At 42.0% G+C, this 15,494-nt stretch overlaps 1 protein-coding gene across 1 annotated transcript; it reads left to right on the forward strand.

The window, feature by feature from the left end:
• Positions 1 to 553: 553 nt before the first annotated feature.
• Positions 554 to 14,529, forward strand: dnajc5ga (DnaJ (Hsp40) homolog, subfamily C, member 5 gamma a). Its single transcript, XM_076084422.1, has 7 exons — positions 554 to 693; positions 7,800 to 7,927; positions 8,181 to 8,394; positions 9,258 to 9,414; positions 11,091 to 11,293; positions 11,922 to 11,961; positions 12,124 to 14,529. Exons 2-5 carry the CDS (start codon positions 7,809 to 7,811, stop codon positions 11,288 to 11,290), a joined length of 690 nt encoding a protein of 229 aa, XP_075940537.1. The 5' UTR covers positions 554 to 693; positions 7,800 to 7,808; the 3' UTR covers positions 11,291 to 11,293; positions 11,922 to 11,961; positions 12,124 to 14,529.
• The last annotated feature ends 965 nt before the right edge of the window (positions 14,530 to 15,494 follow it).

Below are 15,494 nucleotides of genomic sequence, written 5' to 3' on the forward strand. Positions count from 1 at the left end.
GGCTTTACAATAAATGCTGCATTCAGGAACTGTTGGAACATTTTTTTATTAATTCTAATTCACAAGGGTGCATGTATGACTCAGCAACGTTTTAAATATTGAGACGAAATTAGATTACAAGAACAAATAATTGAATCAAATGTGGTTCCTGTAAGATGCTGGAGCTGCTGAAATGTTTAAGAATAAACCTTAATTCTCTGCTCTTTCATGTTTGATATCCTCAGGAAAGCGTGCGTGTTTCTGTTTTCATTCTTTATTGTGTATTTGCAGAGGCACAGGCTAATTTCCTCAAGTGCGGCAATATGCAGCTTTTGGTGAATAACTAATTTAAAGCAGTTATTACAACAGTCTGGATGCTCCCTCTATTTATTTGTTTTCTTCGGCTCCGAGACGATTAATTTGCAAAATCAGGATTTCATGATTAGCTTCATGTGCTCGAAAAGTGAATTCTGGAGGAAACCTTGAAAGCAACATCGCCTTCCCTGGCAGGAGGAACCGGCCAATCACAGCGCGTGTGCCCTCTTGCAAAGAGAAGCGTACACGAAGAGGCGAAGCCGGCGGCCACAGCAGGTTACCTCCTCTCAGCCACCGGTCCAAAAATGAGCCTTCACTAGAGAGCTGAGACACTAAACCGGACTTCTCTATGATCCAGCTAACCTTACAGCGAGATATTCAGTGTTCAGTTTGCACAAGGTAAGGCATCTCGGCAGCACTTTAATCAGCTAGCGGTGAGGTTAGCTAACCGTGGATAGCTGTCACGGTCGCGTAGGCCAAACTCTATGCAAAAATCCGGCGTTTTAAGGCTGAGTTGATTCTCAACAAAGGCAGCGTAGCGTGGGTGACGTGAACGTATAAAATGATACCGAGCATCTCACAAACCCTTAGGGTGCACTTTCCGTTCGGATGTTTTATCGAAACACCACATAACATGTATTTCTTTAAGTGTTATACTTCTAAACGGGAGGGCGGTGGCAGCGGAGACAGTTGTGAACGACTGCTAATGAGGATTTGCGCTTCTGAGGATGAAAACGCTGCATGCGTGCGCTGAAACGTAGCTAATGCATAAAGACCCCCTGTAGCCACATTTGACAATGCTCATGTTGCACATTTACACACGAGGATACATTAAAATGTATGTGCAGTTTAGTGCAGCGTTGTCTAAAGCAATGTCGGGGCTACTTCTGGCTAGCAGGTAGCCCAATATAATGGACCGCGAGTACCAGATTTTAATGCATTTATTCATGAAGTCATGCCATAGATGCACTACTTTTAGTGGTGAGGTGTCTCGTGTACCGTCTAACATTTAGTTTAGCAAACAGCTAAACAACCTGTCAGCACCGGGGCCGACATGTCACTTTATTCTGCTGATTAAGTAAACCAGACGGAAGTATTTCATGACGGAACAAAGAGGAATATACGTGTTAAGTTAAATTGTACGAATGTGTTCTGTTTACGTTTACGTGTGAATGACTGGGTGGGTGTAACATAGAAAGTAGTTCTCCATGTGCAGGGAGATTAGCGGAGGATTAGGGCTCCACAAGGACAAACAGACGACAATCACGCGGCGTTCCTTCTTCCGTCACACCGGAACATGTTATCCCCCAAAACACACACACACCAGACCGTAATTACTTCATCAAGTCATCTGTCTGTCAAGGTGTGCTTTTGTTTAGCTAGCATGGGGGAAAAAGAGGTTGCAAGGTGTGATGCTGCATCTAAACAGTGGTGGGAAGTCACTAAGTGCATTTACTCGAATACTGTACTTGAGTACATTTGTTGAGGTATTTGTACTTTACTTGAGTATTTACATTTTATGCTACTCTATACTACTACAATTCAAAGGTAAATATTGTACTTTTCACTCTACTGCCTTTATTTGATAGCTTAAATTACTTTGCAGATTAAATTGAATTTAAAATAATGTTATATATAAATATAATTATTAAAATATATAATTAGGCAGCTTTAGTACCAGCTGTGATGTACCAAATATATATAATCAAATAATATAATTTATCCTGAGAAGGGTTTCTCTGTAAAATTAGTACATTTGGTACATTTTGATGGTAATACTTTTGCGCTTTTTACTCAAGCAAAACTTAAAATTCTGGAATTTCACTTGTAACAGAGTTTAAAAAAAACACATGAATACTTCTTCCACCTCTGCATCTAAACTTGTCAAACTTGAGAAAAACCACAACCTGTGACCACATGTGCAGAATCGGGCTCCTCTATGTGGTCATTCAAGAAGCTAGATCTAATGACCCAATTATATGGAGTCAACTCTTTCTTGGCGCTCTTTCTCGCAGCCTGTGTTACCTCCAAGTTCTGTCATCCAGATCGTTTAGCTCTTAAATGGCGAGCTGTTGCCCTGCTCGAAGCCAGAAGTTGGGACATCCTGTTTCTCATCAGAAACTATCTGATAACTCGCTCCTCCCTTGTAGGAGATTTGGTATGTTCCCTGACTTCAAATGAACGAGCCTGACCCGTATAAAGTGAAGTGAATCTTTTTGTTTTCAGCATGGCGTGTTTTAACGGTAATCAGAATGCCGCTACACTGACGTGGGATTTGTTTAAACTGGCGTCCTAATCAACCGGAGGCCTTTACTGCAGACAGCTGTTATCCCCACATATTGTGAAGAGATCAGGAGGGTTTCTTACTTTCGGCTTACCACCTTTGATCATAAACAGATGCAGCGTGTTAGAGTCATGGTTGTGTGTGTGGGCGGGGGGTGGAGTCGGTTAGGGATGGAGGCAGGATATGTACACACGGACTGAGGGCGAAGTTATCAGATACGAGTATCAAATAATTGTCTGGCAGAGGTATGTTTTATTGATTTTTCTCTGGGGGCTTTGGCTGTTATTACATAGTTTTACCATGTGACACACCTTAGGAAGCTATTTCTGAACAATAAAGAGAGCTATTTTAAGAGTAAAAGTGTTCCAGTCTATCTTAAGAGTTGCTGTCTTCACTGAGAGAGAATCTTCTCAATGTTGCCCTCAGTCCTCGCGTGTTTTTTTTTCCTAATTTGTGGATTTTTGAAAAGCGTCCTTGTCTCGAGCAATACAACATGTCTTTTGTTGAACTGGCACCAAACAGGACTTTGGTGTCTTTTGATGTTCTAATAATAGGCTTTTAAAAATGTTAAGTACTTCTAAATATGGACCGGAGTAGTAGAATAGCTTGCTTTGTGTCTTTGCCCACACATTTGTTGATCTGCAGGTTTACATTGGTTTGAAATATATTTTATCTACAGTCATACTATTGCAAGTAGAGGGATAAACTGTCTAAATATTTCTGCTAAGCAGTACTTGTTCTCAGTCATATTATTCATGTGTAAGACCAGAGTTTTTTTTGAACAAGTAGCTTTTTAAAGGTTCTCTATATGGCAAACAGCCATTTTGCTCTGTGAAGATATACATGAATAATGTCTACCTGAGCAGAGAATGAAGTCACTCTCTGTGTGTGTTTTTCATACACACACGCACACACACACACGCACACACACACACACACACGTGCTTTGCCTCACTAATTTTCTGCTTCGGTCTCTCAGCTGACAGCCTTTCAGCCACAAAAACAAATCCTGCTGAATCGCTGTTACAGTGAGATGAATATCTGCACTTTATGAAACTTGGAGTACAAAAGAGCCCCAGTCTAAATATTTTGAAAGAAAGACCAAACACTCCAGTGTGTCTCTAGTTTTAGTGGCTGTGCTGTGTCATTTACATACCATAGGTCCTGTTACCGTGATAAAGGAGCACCATTTGCGTACATACAGAGCAGTTTATTTATTTATTTTTTTTATCTGCACCATAACGACTGCAGTTTGCTAATTAACCTAATAGACTTGGCTCAGTGACACTCCATCGAACGCTCCGGTCCGGTGGTGATGGATTGGTCAGACTGCTCTTGCCTGGAGGTCTTGCAGGTTTATGTACAAAGCGAAGGCCTCTTCCACTGAACTGCTCTCTCCTCACAGACTGCCCACGGTTTGTGCAGCATGTTGGGAGAATTTGGAGTGTTTACATCAGCTTTCTTGGCTTCAGCAGGCGAGCCATCTGGTCCTGCAGCGTGTCCGTCGCTGAGAAAAGTATTGGCCTTTTTGATCTCTCATCTTTCAAATCAAGAGCCCACTAATCCTAACGTTTGAGAAGCATGGAAACCATAAACGTTTGTGAAAAATGACTACGTGCTTATCAGAATAGATTCTTATTGACAGAAGAATTTGTGGGAAATTGTAGCTGCCATTTTGCAACACGTTCTAGTTTTTGTAACTAGTACCATCTTTTAAAATGACTAATGTGTGAAGGTAGTGTGAAGCTTAAATAACAGGAGGATTTTTACTTAAATGGATGAGAGACGGTAAAAGCGAAGCTGCTTTCTCCTGCAGCGCTCCAGATCTTTCTCATCAAAAACAGAAATGAAGTTGAAGCCGAAATGTGAGTCAGGGAGGATGGTTATCAGCTGTCTGACCACCAGTGGATGTTGGTTTCTTCCAACAGATGCCCTCAGGACGGGGATGTTAATAGTTTGGATGTGAGCAAAGTTAAGTACTTTTTGTGTGCGATTGCTGAGAACACAACGGATAATGTGAGTTGTTACTTCGCTTGCACGTAAACGCACAAGACAGCCTATAACTCACTGAAACTAAAATCTGATAAACAGGATGTACCAAGTTCATGCTGAAAGTGCTACTGTTGACCCCATCATGGATACGTGTGCTTCCTGTGGTTGCTGTGACCTTTCCTTCATCCTTGCTGTACGCCCTTAGACCCTAATAACCCCTTAAGTTAACGATATCACTATCGGGTCTCACACCTTTATAACTGATGTTAGTGGCTTCATGAAACTGATGATGTTAGAAGTAGGTCTACGATTATTTTCATTATCGATTCATCCGCCGATTTATTTTCTAGATTAATCGTTTGGTCTTTATTGTCAGAAAAGTACACGTTGATGTCTTTAAATGTCTTGTTTTGTCCGTCTAAAAACCCAAAGATATTCAGTTTAATATGATATAAGAGCAATATATTAAAAAAAAGGTTCTGTGATTGACTGATTAGCCGACTAATCGTTGCAGCTCTATTAATAAGTGTAACCCATGCGCTGCTGAACCCAAGTTGGTTAATTCATTTATAGACTGAAAATACGTTATTATTTTATACAATTGATGAATAACTTAAATGACTGATTCTAAAATGTGTCTTTTTGTTGAATTGGAAATTGAATATGTGTCCAAGAAAAGTCCAAAACACGCTATTTGAAGACGTTGCAGCACCGCTCTTGGCTATTGGGACCGTTTTTCACATTTTTCTTGCCATTTTGTAGACTAATCGATTTAAAATGTATCTAACAAACCAATTAATCTAATCCAATTTCATCCTCTTCCAATCCAACTGCAGTCTGCTCCTATGAACATTATCTTAAAAAAAAAAAAGAGTAATCGTTGGGTATGTTTGGGAGAATATACCCAACGATTACCCCTTAAAGGTGTCAACAACAGCAAAACACTCACACTTGCGCAAGCTTGCTACTTGATTGTTCAAGTCCGCACGAGGTTGAAATGTTTAAAATTGTACGATTTTTATGGGTTCACAACCGGATAAGTGAGATGTGGATTATGCCGTTGTTTAATGCAAAGCCCCGTTCACTTCCATTCATCAAGTTTTTCAATCATTTCAAGAATACAAGGTAACACGCAATGAGTCATTGATATAGAAATGGTCATTTTTGTGGGTGAAGTATTCCTTTTAATAACCTAAATATCTGAGTTCAGGTCTTCACAAAGAGAGCAGACGACTTCATAATGGTTCGCTGAAATAACAAAAGCCCTCAGTTCACACAGCTCTACCATTAGCTGGGGATTTGTAATAACTGCATAAGGTCAACTGGGGTTTTAATCCTCTGTTAATCTGCCCACTTTGTAATATCTAAAGTACAAAAAAAATCTGACGCAAATTGCCTTCCATATGCCAGAGATCACGTCTGACACTACTAGTCCTGCGTGAACAGACATCCGCATAGTCGTATTGTTTTAATCCCTTTATGGGTGTCTTTACTTTCACCCTCTAATGGAGGCTGCAATGGAAATGCCTCATGACAAACGCAGTAATGTAAAGCGTACGTGCAGGGCCGTGTGGTAGCCACAGGCTGACCGGATCATTGGCCTTCTCTGACATGTAATCTGTCAAATCAGCAAAATGTAATCTTCTTTAGTCAACAACCCTGACAGCATTATTTACGTGGCTTAGTAAGAGTCGGTGTGTGTATGTGTGTGTACAGTAGCCATACTTTGATAGTAAGCTCTTTTGTATATTGTCATTGTGAAACACCAATTCCAAGCTATTTAACATCACTGTCATTCTTTCACTCCAGTTACGGAACAATAGTGACTATGGATATAATATTGCAGTTGTTTTTGATTTGTACGCCTAAACCCAGGAGCGTTATACCTCACGCATGTGCACCCCGAGACTGAACTGTGTGTCACTGAACTGTGTGTCAGGTGTAGACGCTGAAAGCACAAGAGAGGAAGATGATGCAAAACCTGCGTTGTGCACGAGGCCTTAAAGATGGACCTGTGGGGGGAAAAAAACAAAGAACCGCCATCTGATTTTGCTATAAACAAATGAGCGAACCCTACCTGCTTACGCACTGAGAGCATCGTCTCGCATCCTGCCCTCTTCATGTCCCTCTTCGTCTCATCTAAAGTCTAAGTGCAGTCGTCACCTTTGAATGAAAGGAGAAGGGGGAAATGTTGTGCCACACGGTGTGTATTTAGAGGTGAAACTGACCCACAAGTGTGTTAATTAAATGATTGTTTAAGTGACACGTATTTACTCATTTAAACTTCAGATGTTTCCTCCTTTCCTTTTGTTTTCTTAAACATATTCAGTTTAAAATGATGAGACATTTGAAGATGTTGAGCTTCTTCTTTTTTTACATTTGACAGACTAAATGATTAATAAATAAATGGGGGAAAACTCACAACAGTAAATGCTCCTCTGTAGAGTTGGACCCGAATATTTGACTATTCGGATATTTGTTCGTTCGGTTCGACTTTTATTATGTATATTATGTATATTTAATTTTTTCTATTTCCTAGTTATTTGTTTGCTAGATGTAGGCCATCAACATTTCCTCGTTCTATAATTAAACATTTTAATTACACAGTCACAGCCGTGAACGCCACGCTTCAGTTCACCTCGGCCGTTGAAGTGAAAACAAAGTGCCGAAGACCTCAGCTGTGTGCGAACACTTTAAACTGAGCGACGGAAACACAGAGGCCGTGTGCAAACCTTTGGGGAAATGTTTTTTGGATTCAGTATCAAAAAACAATACAAACAACAACACTGTAGAATAACAGACTCCTTTAATTGAAACGAAAGATGTCTTTGCAACTTATATGTGGTTGTTCCTGATTATTTTGAAAGGACCTCCACCGTGTGGGAAGAAGCGATAATTGTAGTAATAATAGTTGTATCTGGCCTAGTTTTGAGGGTCTGTTTGTATTCTAAACTGAGATCGGTAGAACATCTGGTCAATGTACTCCTTCAGGCAGAAAGGCACCAATAGTCTTCTGTCCTGACGTGTACACTAGCTGCTCCCTCGGTAAACAGCAGTGCTGGGAAGTTGAGACAAAGTGTTGACGGGCCAACTGAGCTGAATCTTGCAACGTGGCCGATAAGCTGCGACGCTTTATCTTTTAATCCCTCGGCAACATTTACTAACATTTCATCATCTTCAAATGATTTCTGACTTCCTCTCTCTCTCGGTCTCTTTTTCCTAATAACAGAGGTGAGCCATGGCTGAACCGAACCCCTCCCGCCCCCAAAGGAAGATGTCCACCGCTGGGGAGAGTGTGTACAAGGTGCTAGGCCTGGAGAAAGGAGCGACGGCTGAGGACATCAAGAAAGCCTACAGGTAAGCCGTCTGAACGTGTAATAATCTGAATTGTTGCCGAGTTAAGATGTGTCCTCTGAAAGGCTTAGTTTCTCCAGAGTAGGCAGGCTAACCACGTTGTAATTATTCCTTAAGGCGTTTCCTCAACCCGTTGCCTAAATGAGTGTAATCCTGTTCCTGTTCCTAAAATAAATCAAACCTGATCCCTCCTCCACTTAAACACTTTTCCACATTTTCCTCTGATTTCCTGTGTGCCCCTCTTCTCTCCCAACAGGAAACTAGCGTTGAAGTACCACCCGGATAAGAACCCGGACAACCCGGAGGCAGCGGAGAAGTTTAAGGAGATCAACAACGCCAACTCTATTCTAAACGATGAGACCAAGAGGAAGATCTACAACGAGTATGGCTCCATGGGCCTTTACGTGTCCGAACAGTTCGGAGAGGAGAGCGTCAAATATTACTTCCTCATGTCCAAGTGGTGGTTTAAGGTTCGTTTACCATCTTTATGCATGAAGGGGACGGGTTAAGTTGCTACAGTTAAGGGCTTTTTATATGCAACCAGTGTAGTATTGATCAATTCCACTTAGGGCTGCATGATTATGACCAAAAATGTTTAATTGTCTTTCATGCTGTTAGGTTGTTGTTCCTTACAGATGAATGTTGTTTTGTATGAAGAGCTTGTTTTGTACGTGGGGTACAACACGCTGTTCAACAGTTGAACCAGACTGACGACAGAAAGAGACAAAGATCCCTCTGAGCAACAGTTGAATAACAATAGAATAAATCACGAGTCGTTGGGAAAAGAAACTGGAAGCTTAGCGTGAAAATATATGCAGATTTGAATATCAACGGGCTCCTGTTTCAGTGTCGAGTGCACAATGATGCAGCCTAGAACAAGCTGGAAGCTCTTCAAGCTTCACAATAGAAGGTTCGTATTGAAGGAACTAAGAAAAACATCAATGTAGAACAGCTGATTCCATATCTTTGAACGGTAATGTACATGTGGTCACCAATAGATGTTACCTTAGTATGAAGCCAGAGCTTGTAGTGTTACATAGTTCATTATGGGATGGCTCTGTTCTTTCCCTCTACAGCTAGTTCTGGTAAATTATGAAGTGAAACATTTCTCGTGTCAGAATCAGAACACAAACTTTCAAAATAGGATTGATCTTTTCTCTTCTCCTGGGTAACACACTTTTATGACTGTTAAGATTATAAAGTACCTTCTCCTTATTTCACTATAGCTCTCACACATGAATCCTAAGTGTGCAGAGGTCAGTCCTGTTGGGTCCTCCTGTGTGCCTCCTCGTTGATGGTGTTTATATGTGGTTCTGTTTGTTGGTTCCTGCAGGGTCTGGTACTGTGCTGCACAATGTTCACCTGCTGCTGCTGTTGCTGCTGCTGCTGTTTCTGCTGCGGGAAGTGCAAACCACCCGACGACGATGACAACTACCAGTACGTGGACCCGGAAGACCTGGAGGCCCAAATCAAAGCAGAGCAGGACGGAGGTGAGAGGGCGCTAAACATAGTTAGGGTTCAACGCTGATGTTGAAAATACTTTATTTCTGGTATTTAAAGAAGAAAAAAAATTCATAGATTGTTGCACGCCGTTGTGTATCCTTTAGCTTCGTGATTAACTACCGTACATCTAGGAGATGGTACACGCTCCCCCAAGGGTGTGACGACCTTTAACCATGGTGCATTTCACACGCCTCATACCGATCAATTAAAAGATTACTTCACCCACAAAATGACCATTTGTATATCAGTTGCTCAGGCCGTGCTACCTTGAATTGTTAATGTTTTTCTTACATGCCTCCATGGCAAACAGATCAAAACAACGGAGAAAGGTCTTGATGAATTGAAGTAAATAGGGGGCCGCGTTTAATAAACAGCAAACTAAACAGCAAACTAAACAGGTTGTGTGAGAATTCATAAACAGATCTTTGTATGTATTATTATATTTATGAATTCTCACAACCTGTTTAGTTGGGTCGTCTCATGTAGCCACTTGTTAGCAACCGTCTTTGATGTTGTAGAACAAAACACAGACCTCGTTTCAGGCATCTAACCGAAAACCCCGTTGACTTTGAGACGAGGGAACTGGAAGGGCTAAAATGCTGACTCATTCCTGAGTTTTAGGACTCGTTCCTGCAACGCTCCATCAGGGTTTAATGCACAGAACGTTAAACATGTCAGTCATGGCGATGTTTCCAAAGCTCAAGTCAAGAAAGGACAAATGTTGCATTTTTGACTGTTGGAATTAAAACTACTATAATCGTGGTCTTTAATACCTTTTTGTTGAGTCTAGAGTGAAGTGTTGGATCGCTTTAGATTCCTCTGTTGTTGTTGTTGGTCTTGTTTACCGGAGACGTTGGTGTTTCTAGCTAGAAAGTACACGATGCTTTTCTCTGGATTAAAATTAGGTCACAGTTTGGTCGACGATGTTAAGCAGGGTTCATCGTGCACATCTGTCGCAGAGAGATACTGAGGCAGCTTTTGCAGGAGGCGTTTATAGAGAAAGATATAAAAACCTTTTCATATAGTACACCGTGATGAGGACGATGTTTATCTCCTGTAACAAGACGCACAATGACAAACTGTTAAGGTGGAGCGAGCAGCATGAGAATCAGGGATCCTTCGGTTCCTGTGTCAGCAGCTCCACATGCTGCTTAACAGGGAGGCTGCTGTCCATAGTCTCAGATATTGTTAAGAAGATTATTTCCTCTTTTAAAACTCGCATGATCTTGCTTTAAGTCCAGTAACGTCACAGTAGCTCGACTAAGGCTGCATCCACACTTCTACTTTTTCGTTTTAAAAAGGAACAATTAAGAAACGTCAGGGAAGCAGACGTCTGATAAAACTCAATCAGAACGGAACGTGGGTGTCTAATAAAACCCAGACCCCTAAAATAAGCAACCTCGGAGTTTTCAAACTAAAACGAGGTCGGCAGCGTTTTCATGCACGTCCCCGAAAATGCCGGAGTAGTGTGGATCCTAGACGTAAACGCATAAAAAGTTCTGCGTTTTTAAAACGGAATGGTATTCGTATGGATATTGCCTAACCTCATGTCTGTCAATGTTGAAACAGCGTCTGTAAGAACAATCTGTGTTGAAGGTAACCTCACCAGTGAATATGCTCTCACGCTGCAGGATCCGTGTGTGTTCATGCTCCGATCCAACAGGTTACACAGTAATCATAGGCCAGCCCAAATCTAATCTGGGTCCAGAAAGCGCAGAAGGCCAGAGTCAGCCCATCCCCATGCCGCTGCCCATGCCGCTGCCCATGCCGCTGCCCATGCCTCCCCCCGAGCCCCAGTCGCCAGTCCCGGCCAGTCCAGCGGGGGAAGAAAACCCGGGAGAGACCCTACCAGAGTCGAAATGACTCGTAAGAGCCGCCTCGTCTCATTTAACCGTCACATATGTCGTCCTTGGTGTCGCTTGTACGTGGGTCATCGCTGCTGCTTCACTCAGCTCGGGCTGTCCCATTACCACCGCACTGCTGCATTCGCCACGTCGTCTTGTACCTGCATGTTTCCATACGCTTGTTGTCACTGTTGCACTAAGTCACTGTACCGTTTGCTTGAATTGCTGCCTGAAGATGAGCATAGATTGATTGATTACTGTAGTTTTTTTTACTGTACATATTAAGGCATCATCTTGTACGTACTTCCTGTTTTTCACACTCTGATGGTAAGCTTGCATCATGTAGCGATAGAACATGAAGATGCCTGTTATGTCCTTTTTTATATTAGTCAGATATTTAATGCAAAAATGAAGATTCTTTGCACTGCATGTCCACTTCTAGTTTATTACAGAACAGTGTGTTGTCTGTCTGCATAACCACGTAACACAACAGCCTTTGTGTGCTTTAATAATGGAATTAATTCACTGTTTGCTACTTTTTTTCTGCCAAGTTACAGTTTAAAACTTCAGCTGTGTTTATCATTTCTAGTCAGGTTATTAAACATGTATGATATAGAGGGTAACGTGGGTGTTTTCCTTTCCTATTGCAGGAAAGTGACAGTGCGGATGAGCCTCAACTAGCAGAAGCAGGTAGGTTTAATGCAGGGTGAAGCATCACACGGGTAGAAGAAGCTCTGGAGAGAACAGCTCTCGTTATATCTTTGTGTGGACGACCGAGAGACACCGTTGTAAAGCTGTACGTCAGGAATCAGTGTCAGCCCGTTTGACTCCCCACTTGTCTCCCTCTTTCAGCCTTTCGAGCCCCTACTATGATCCAGCCACATTCGACTGCTGCCAGAGATCAACCAGCCCAAAGCCACCAGCCGGCCCAGGCCCACACCTCAACCCCGGCCCCCTCAAGCCCCCTGATCCACCCACTGGACCACACCTGTCAGGTGGGCGCCTAAAGCCTCTCGGCCCCCTAACCATTGAACTCAAGTTATGGAGGAGCATTCGTGCAATTTAAACTACTTGCTGGGCTCTGAAAGTGCTAAGAGCCTCACTGTAAATGTTAGTCCCCTTGTTCCCTCCAGCTTGCTACATACCTTTAGCCGAGCCTCGGCTACATGTGATCTTGCCAACAGTTTCAGTCATCCAGGACGAGGCTTTGCCCGGACTCTTCACTAATCTGTTCTAGTCATCCCATATCTACCAGTGAGGACTGGGCTGCAAGATGGCAAAACCAGTGAGATACAGGGGGCAACCAGCACCATGGAAAGGAGGTCCTCATTATTAATCTGCTAACCAGACTAGGACTGGAACTGTCTCTCTCCCAACCTCCCTTGCGTCTCCCTCCATTTTTGGACTTTGTCCGTGTCCAACAGGACCCCGTTTTTAACATTCCTCCCTTTTGTAACTTGTTTTGGAGTTGTCCTCCAAGTTAAAAAGAAGGATTTTTGGATGCCACTTGTGACTGCTGCACAGCGACGTGGGTGTGGAGGACTTTATTTTTATTTTTTTGTTTGCTCGTCCTTCAGTCTCAGTTAAATATGTCATTAACACCTTCTAACGCTCGTCCTTTCAAACAAGCTCCCGATGCCGAGTGCGGTGGTTTCGGCATATTCTTCTTTCGTTCAGGACTAACGGAGCTACGTTTCTTTTTAAATTCGGTACCCTGCTACATTTGACATGAGCGCACGAACGTGAGGAAGGGGAACAGAAGAGATGTGACTCAGCAGAAGTGACTGACAGATGATGTCTCTGATGTTAAATGTCTGAGCCAAAACCCGGAACTCAAGATGTAGAGCCTGGATCAGGAGCAGGGTCGAGGCTTTCCTCCCCAAACATGCATGCATTTCTATTTTTTTTTCTTTTTTCTTTTATTTATTTTTTTGAATGCATGCCCCCCTCCCCCCTGTACCAGCCCATATGTCATCGTGTGCAACCCTGGGCTAAAAAAAAAAGAATCCAACCCCCAGCTTAATCTATTGACTAAAGTGGACAATGACAGACGCCATACCATGGAGGAGAAACACATTTCTACTGTTTGATTGTTTAGTCGGGTCGTTGCGCTCCGTCTTGTGTTGCGGTCCAAACTATTTGGTCGACCAAAGCCAACAGCTCCATGTAGCCCGCCAACCCACGATAACTCCGTAAAGCCACAGGTCACGTTGTCAAAGATGTTTTTATGATATGCATTCGGGTCTATGCTACCATTTCAAACGGTTTTAACCTCGGCCCAGGGTTTTATTTGACCTCTTATTTCAGAAACCGTCAACTCTTAAAAGTCACTCGATAAACGGCAACCTCAGGTCCAGATTCACTAAGACTGCACTGCAAGGGCAATCCTCTGATTTCAGTGCATTGTCATCCGTTCCTTGAGTTCACACAACGGTCTGTAGATTAATGTGTGGCCCTTGAACACGTCTTCTTATTGTCGTGGGACTCATTTATTAAGTGGTACATCTTTGCTCCAAACATTTCCTTCTCACAGTTCTTCCCGACTCGATGATGACAGCGATGTGCCTTGAACAATAACTGCAGCGGTGACTGAACGGACGACTGTTGATGCAACATTTTGATGACTGTTGGTGTCTTGTTTTAGCAGGAAATCATGTGTAAATATAGCGAGTACACACACAGGTACATGACCGTGAGAAGGAGCTTTAATCTTCAGGCATGGCTGTCTCATCTGCTTATTCATCCTCTCTGTGCAAACCTTTAGTGAATCTGGATCTGTGTTGTTTCAGCTGCACGGCGACAATAGCCACCACAGAGTATCCTGCGTAAAGTCTTCTACACTAACTCTTTGTTTACACTTGACACGTTGTGTTTTATCTCACTTTGATTTGACATGTTCCTCTTGGATTTAGGTCTAGTTAGAAAGGAGCGTCGCTCATCAGTCACGGGGACTTTTTCAGAGCGGTTTCATCTGCATGGTCACCGTTGGTGCTGCAGCTAGACGTGGGACGGTGTGGAGATTTAATGTCTAGATTATCCTGGCCAAAAAAAAAAAATCCAGATTCACAATATTATCCCGATAATCATCCCGATATGTTTAAAACTCTTAAAAACGACACTAAAACATACTGGAATCACTTTACCTTGGATCTTGTCAAGAAGCAAATATTTTTAGTGAAAGGAAAAAACCAACCTTAGATTTGGTAATCATAAGGTACCGCTGCATGAATAACGGATAAATAAAAGATACAAATAATAGCAACATTGTGTGAGTCTGTTCTTTCTTACCTAATAATTCTTATATATATATTTCCATAATCAGGCTCATGATTTTCACTTCTACACCACGATCAACTTGTGTATTTTATTTTATTTTATTTTATTCCGATCTGCGATATAAATCTATATCCCATCCCTAGCTGCAGCCAACAATCATTTTTCATGATTCATCACTTTGTTTATGTAACGTCGGGAAATTGGCCACCAAGGTTTCCCTGAGCCCCGAGGTGACGTCTTCATATCTTTACTTGACAAATGATTAATCTGATTGAAGTTGTTGCAGCCCGGTACTTGTATTGTTACGGATCTGTACATAGGGCTACTGAGAGAGGCGTTAAGTCTTAATAACCCAAAACCTGTTTATATTATTGAGTCTAATCGGATCATCATGGCTGTGTTCCTCCATACTGTTCATGTCTAACAGTCAATATCATGTGAATGGTGTTGCGTAACGTTTACTCTAGTTAATACATGCATTATATTTATTTACTCACCACACGGGTGCTTTGATAAATTGAACGTACTTTGCTTCTGGAACATGGGGAATATTATTTTTGATTCCTCATCGCTGTCTGCAACCTTTCTAACTTTGTTTCATTGTCTGGAGCGCACCACGAGTCACACAAACAGTCTCATGTAAACATATCTAAAGTTAAAAATGGATGAGAAAACAATCTTCCTATTTTAGGGTATTTTGAAAGGAGTTGTTTGAGATGTTTGTCTTTATTAATAACATTCAGAAGTTTTGAGATTGTTAACTTTGGTCGATAAGTTGATGTGCTGTTGAGAATTGTCTCGTGCGGAGTACTGTTTGCTTGTCGGTACATCTTTAAACTAAATGTTCACTCTTTCCGGTGGCAGGGGGAAATTATGAGTATTTTGATTTTCTCCCACAATAAATCAAAGCCAGAGTGTGTCTGTGTGTCAAACTCAGCTGCTGAAAC

Source organism: Anarhichas minor, unplaced genomic scaffold (genome assembly GCF_050575085.1).
Source record: "Anarhichas minor isolate MPS153535 unplaced genomic scaffold, ASM5057508v1 ptg000136l, whole genome shotgun sequence".
NCBI classification, from domain to species: Eukaryota; Metazoa; Chordata; class Actinopteri; order Perciformes; family Anarhichadidae; genus Anarhichas; species Anarhichas minor.

What these genes read in the sequence shown, in the direction of transcription:
- dnajc5ga (XM_076084422.1), top strand. Translation starts at nt 7,809, where the DNA reads ATGGCTGAACCGAACCCCTCCCGCCCCCAAAGGAAGATGTCCACCGCT. An exon ending in GACATCAAGAAAGCCTACAG is followed by an intron (nt 7,928 to 8,180) that starts GTAAGCCGTCTG and finishes CTCTCCCAACAG; the next exon opens with GAAACTAGCGTTGAAGTACC. An exon ending in TGTCCAAGTGGTGGTTTAAG is followed by an intron (nt 8,395 to 9,257) that starts GTTCGTTTACCA and finishes TGGTTCCTGCAG; the next exon opens with GGTCTGGTACTGTGCTGCAC.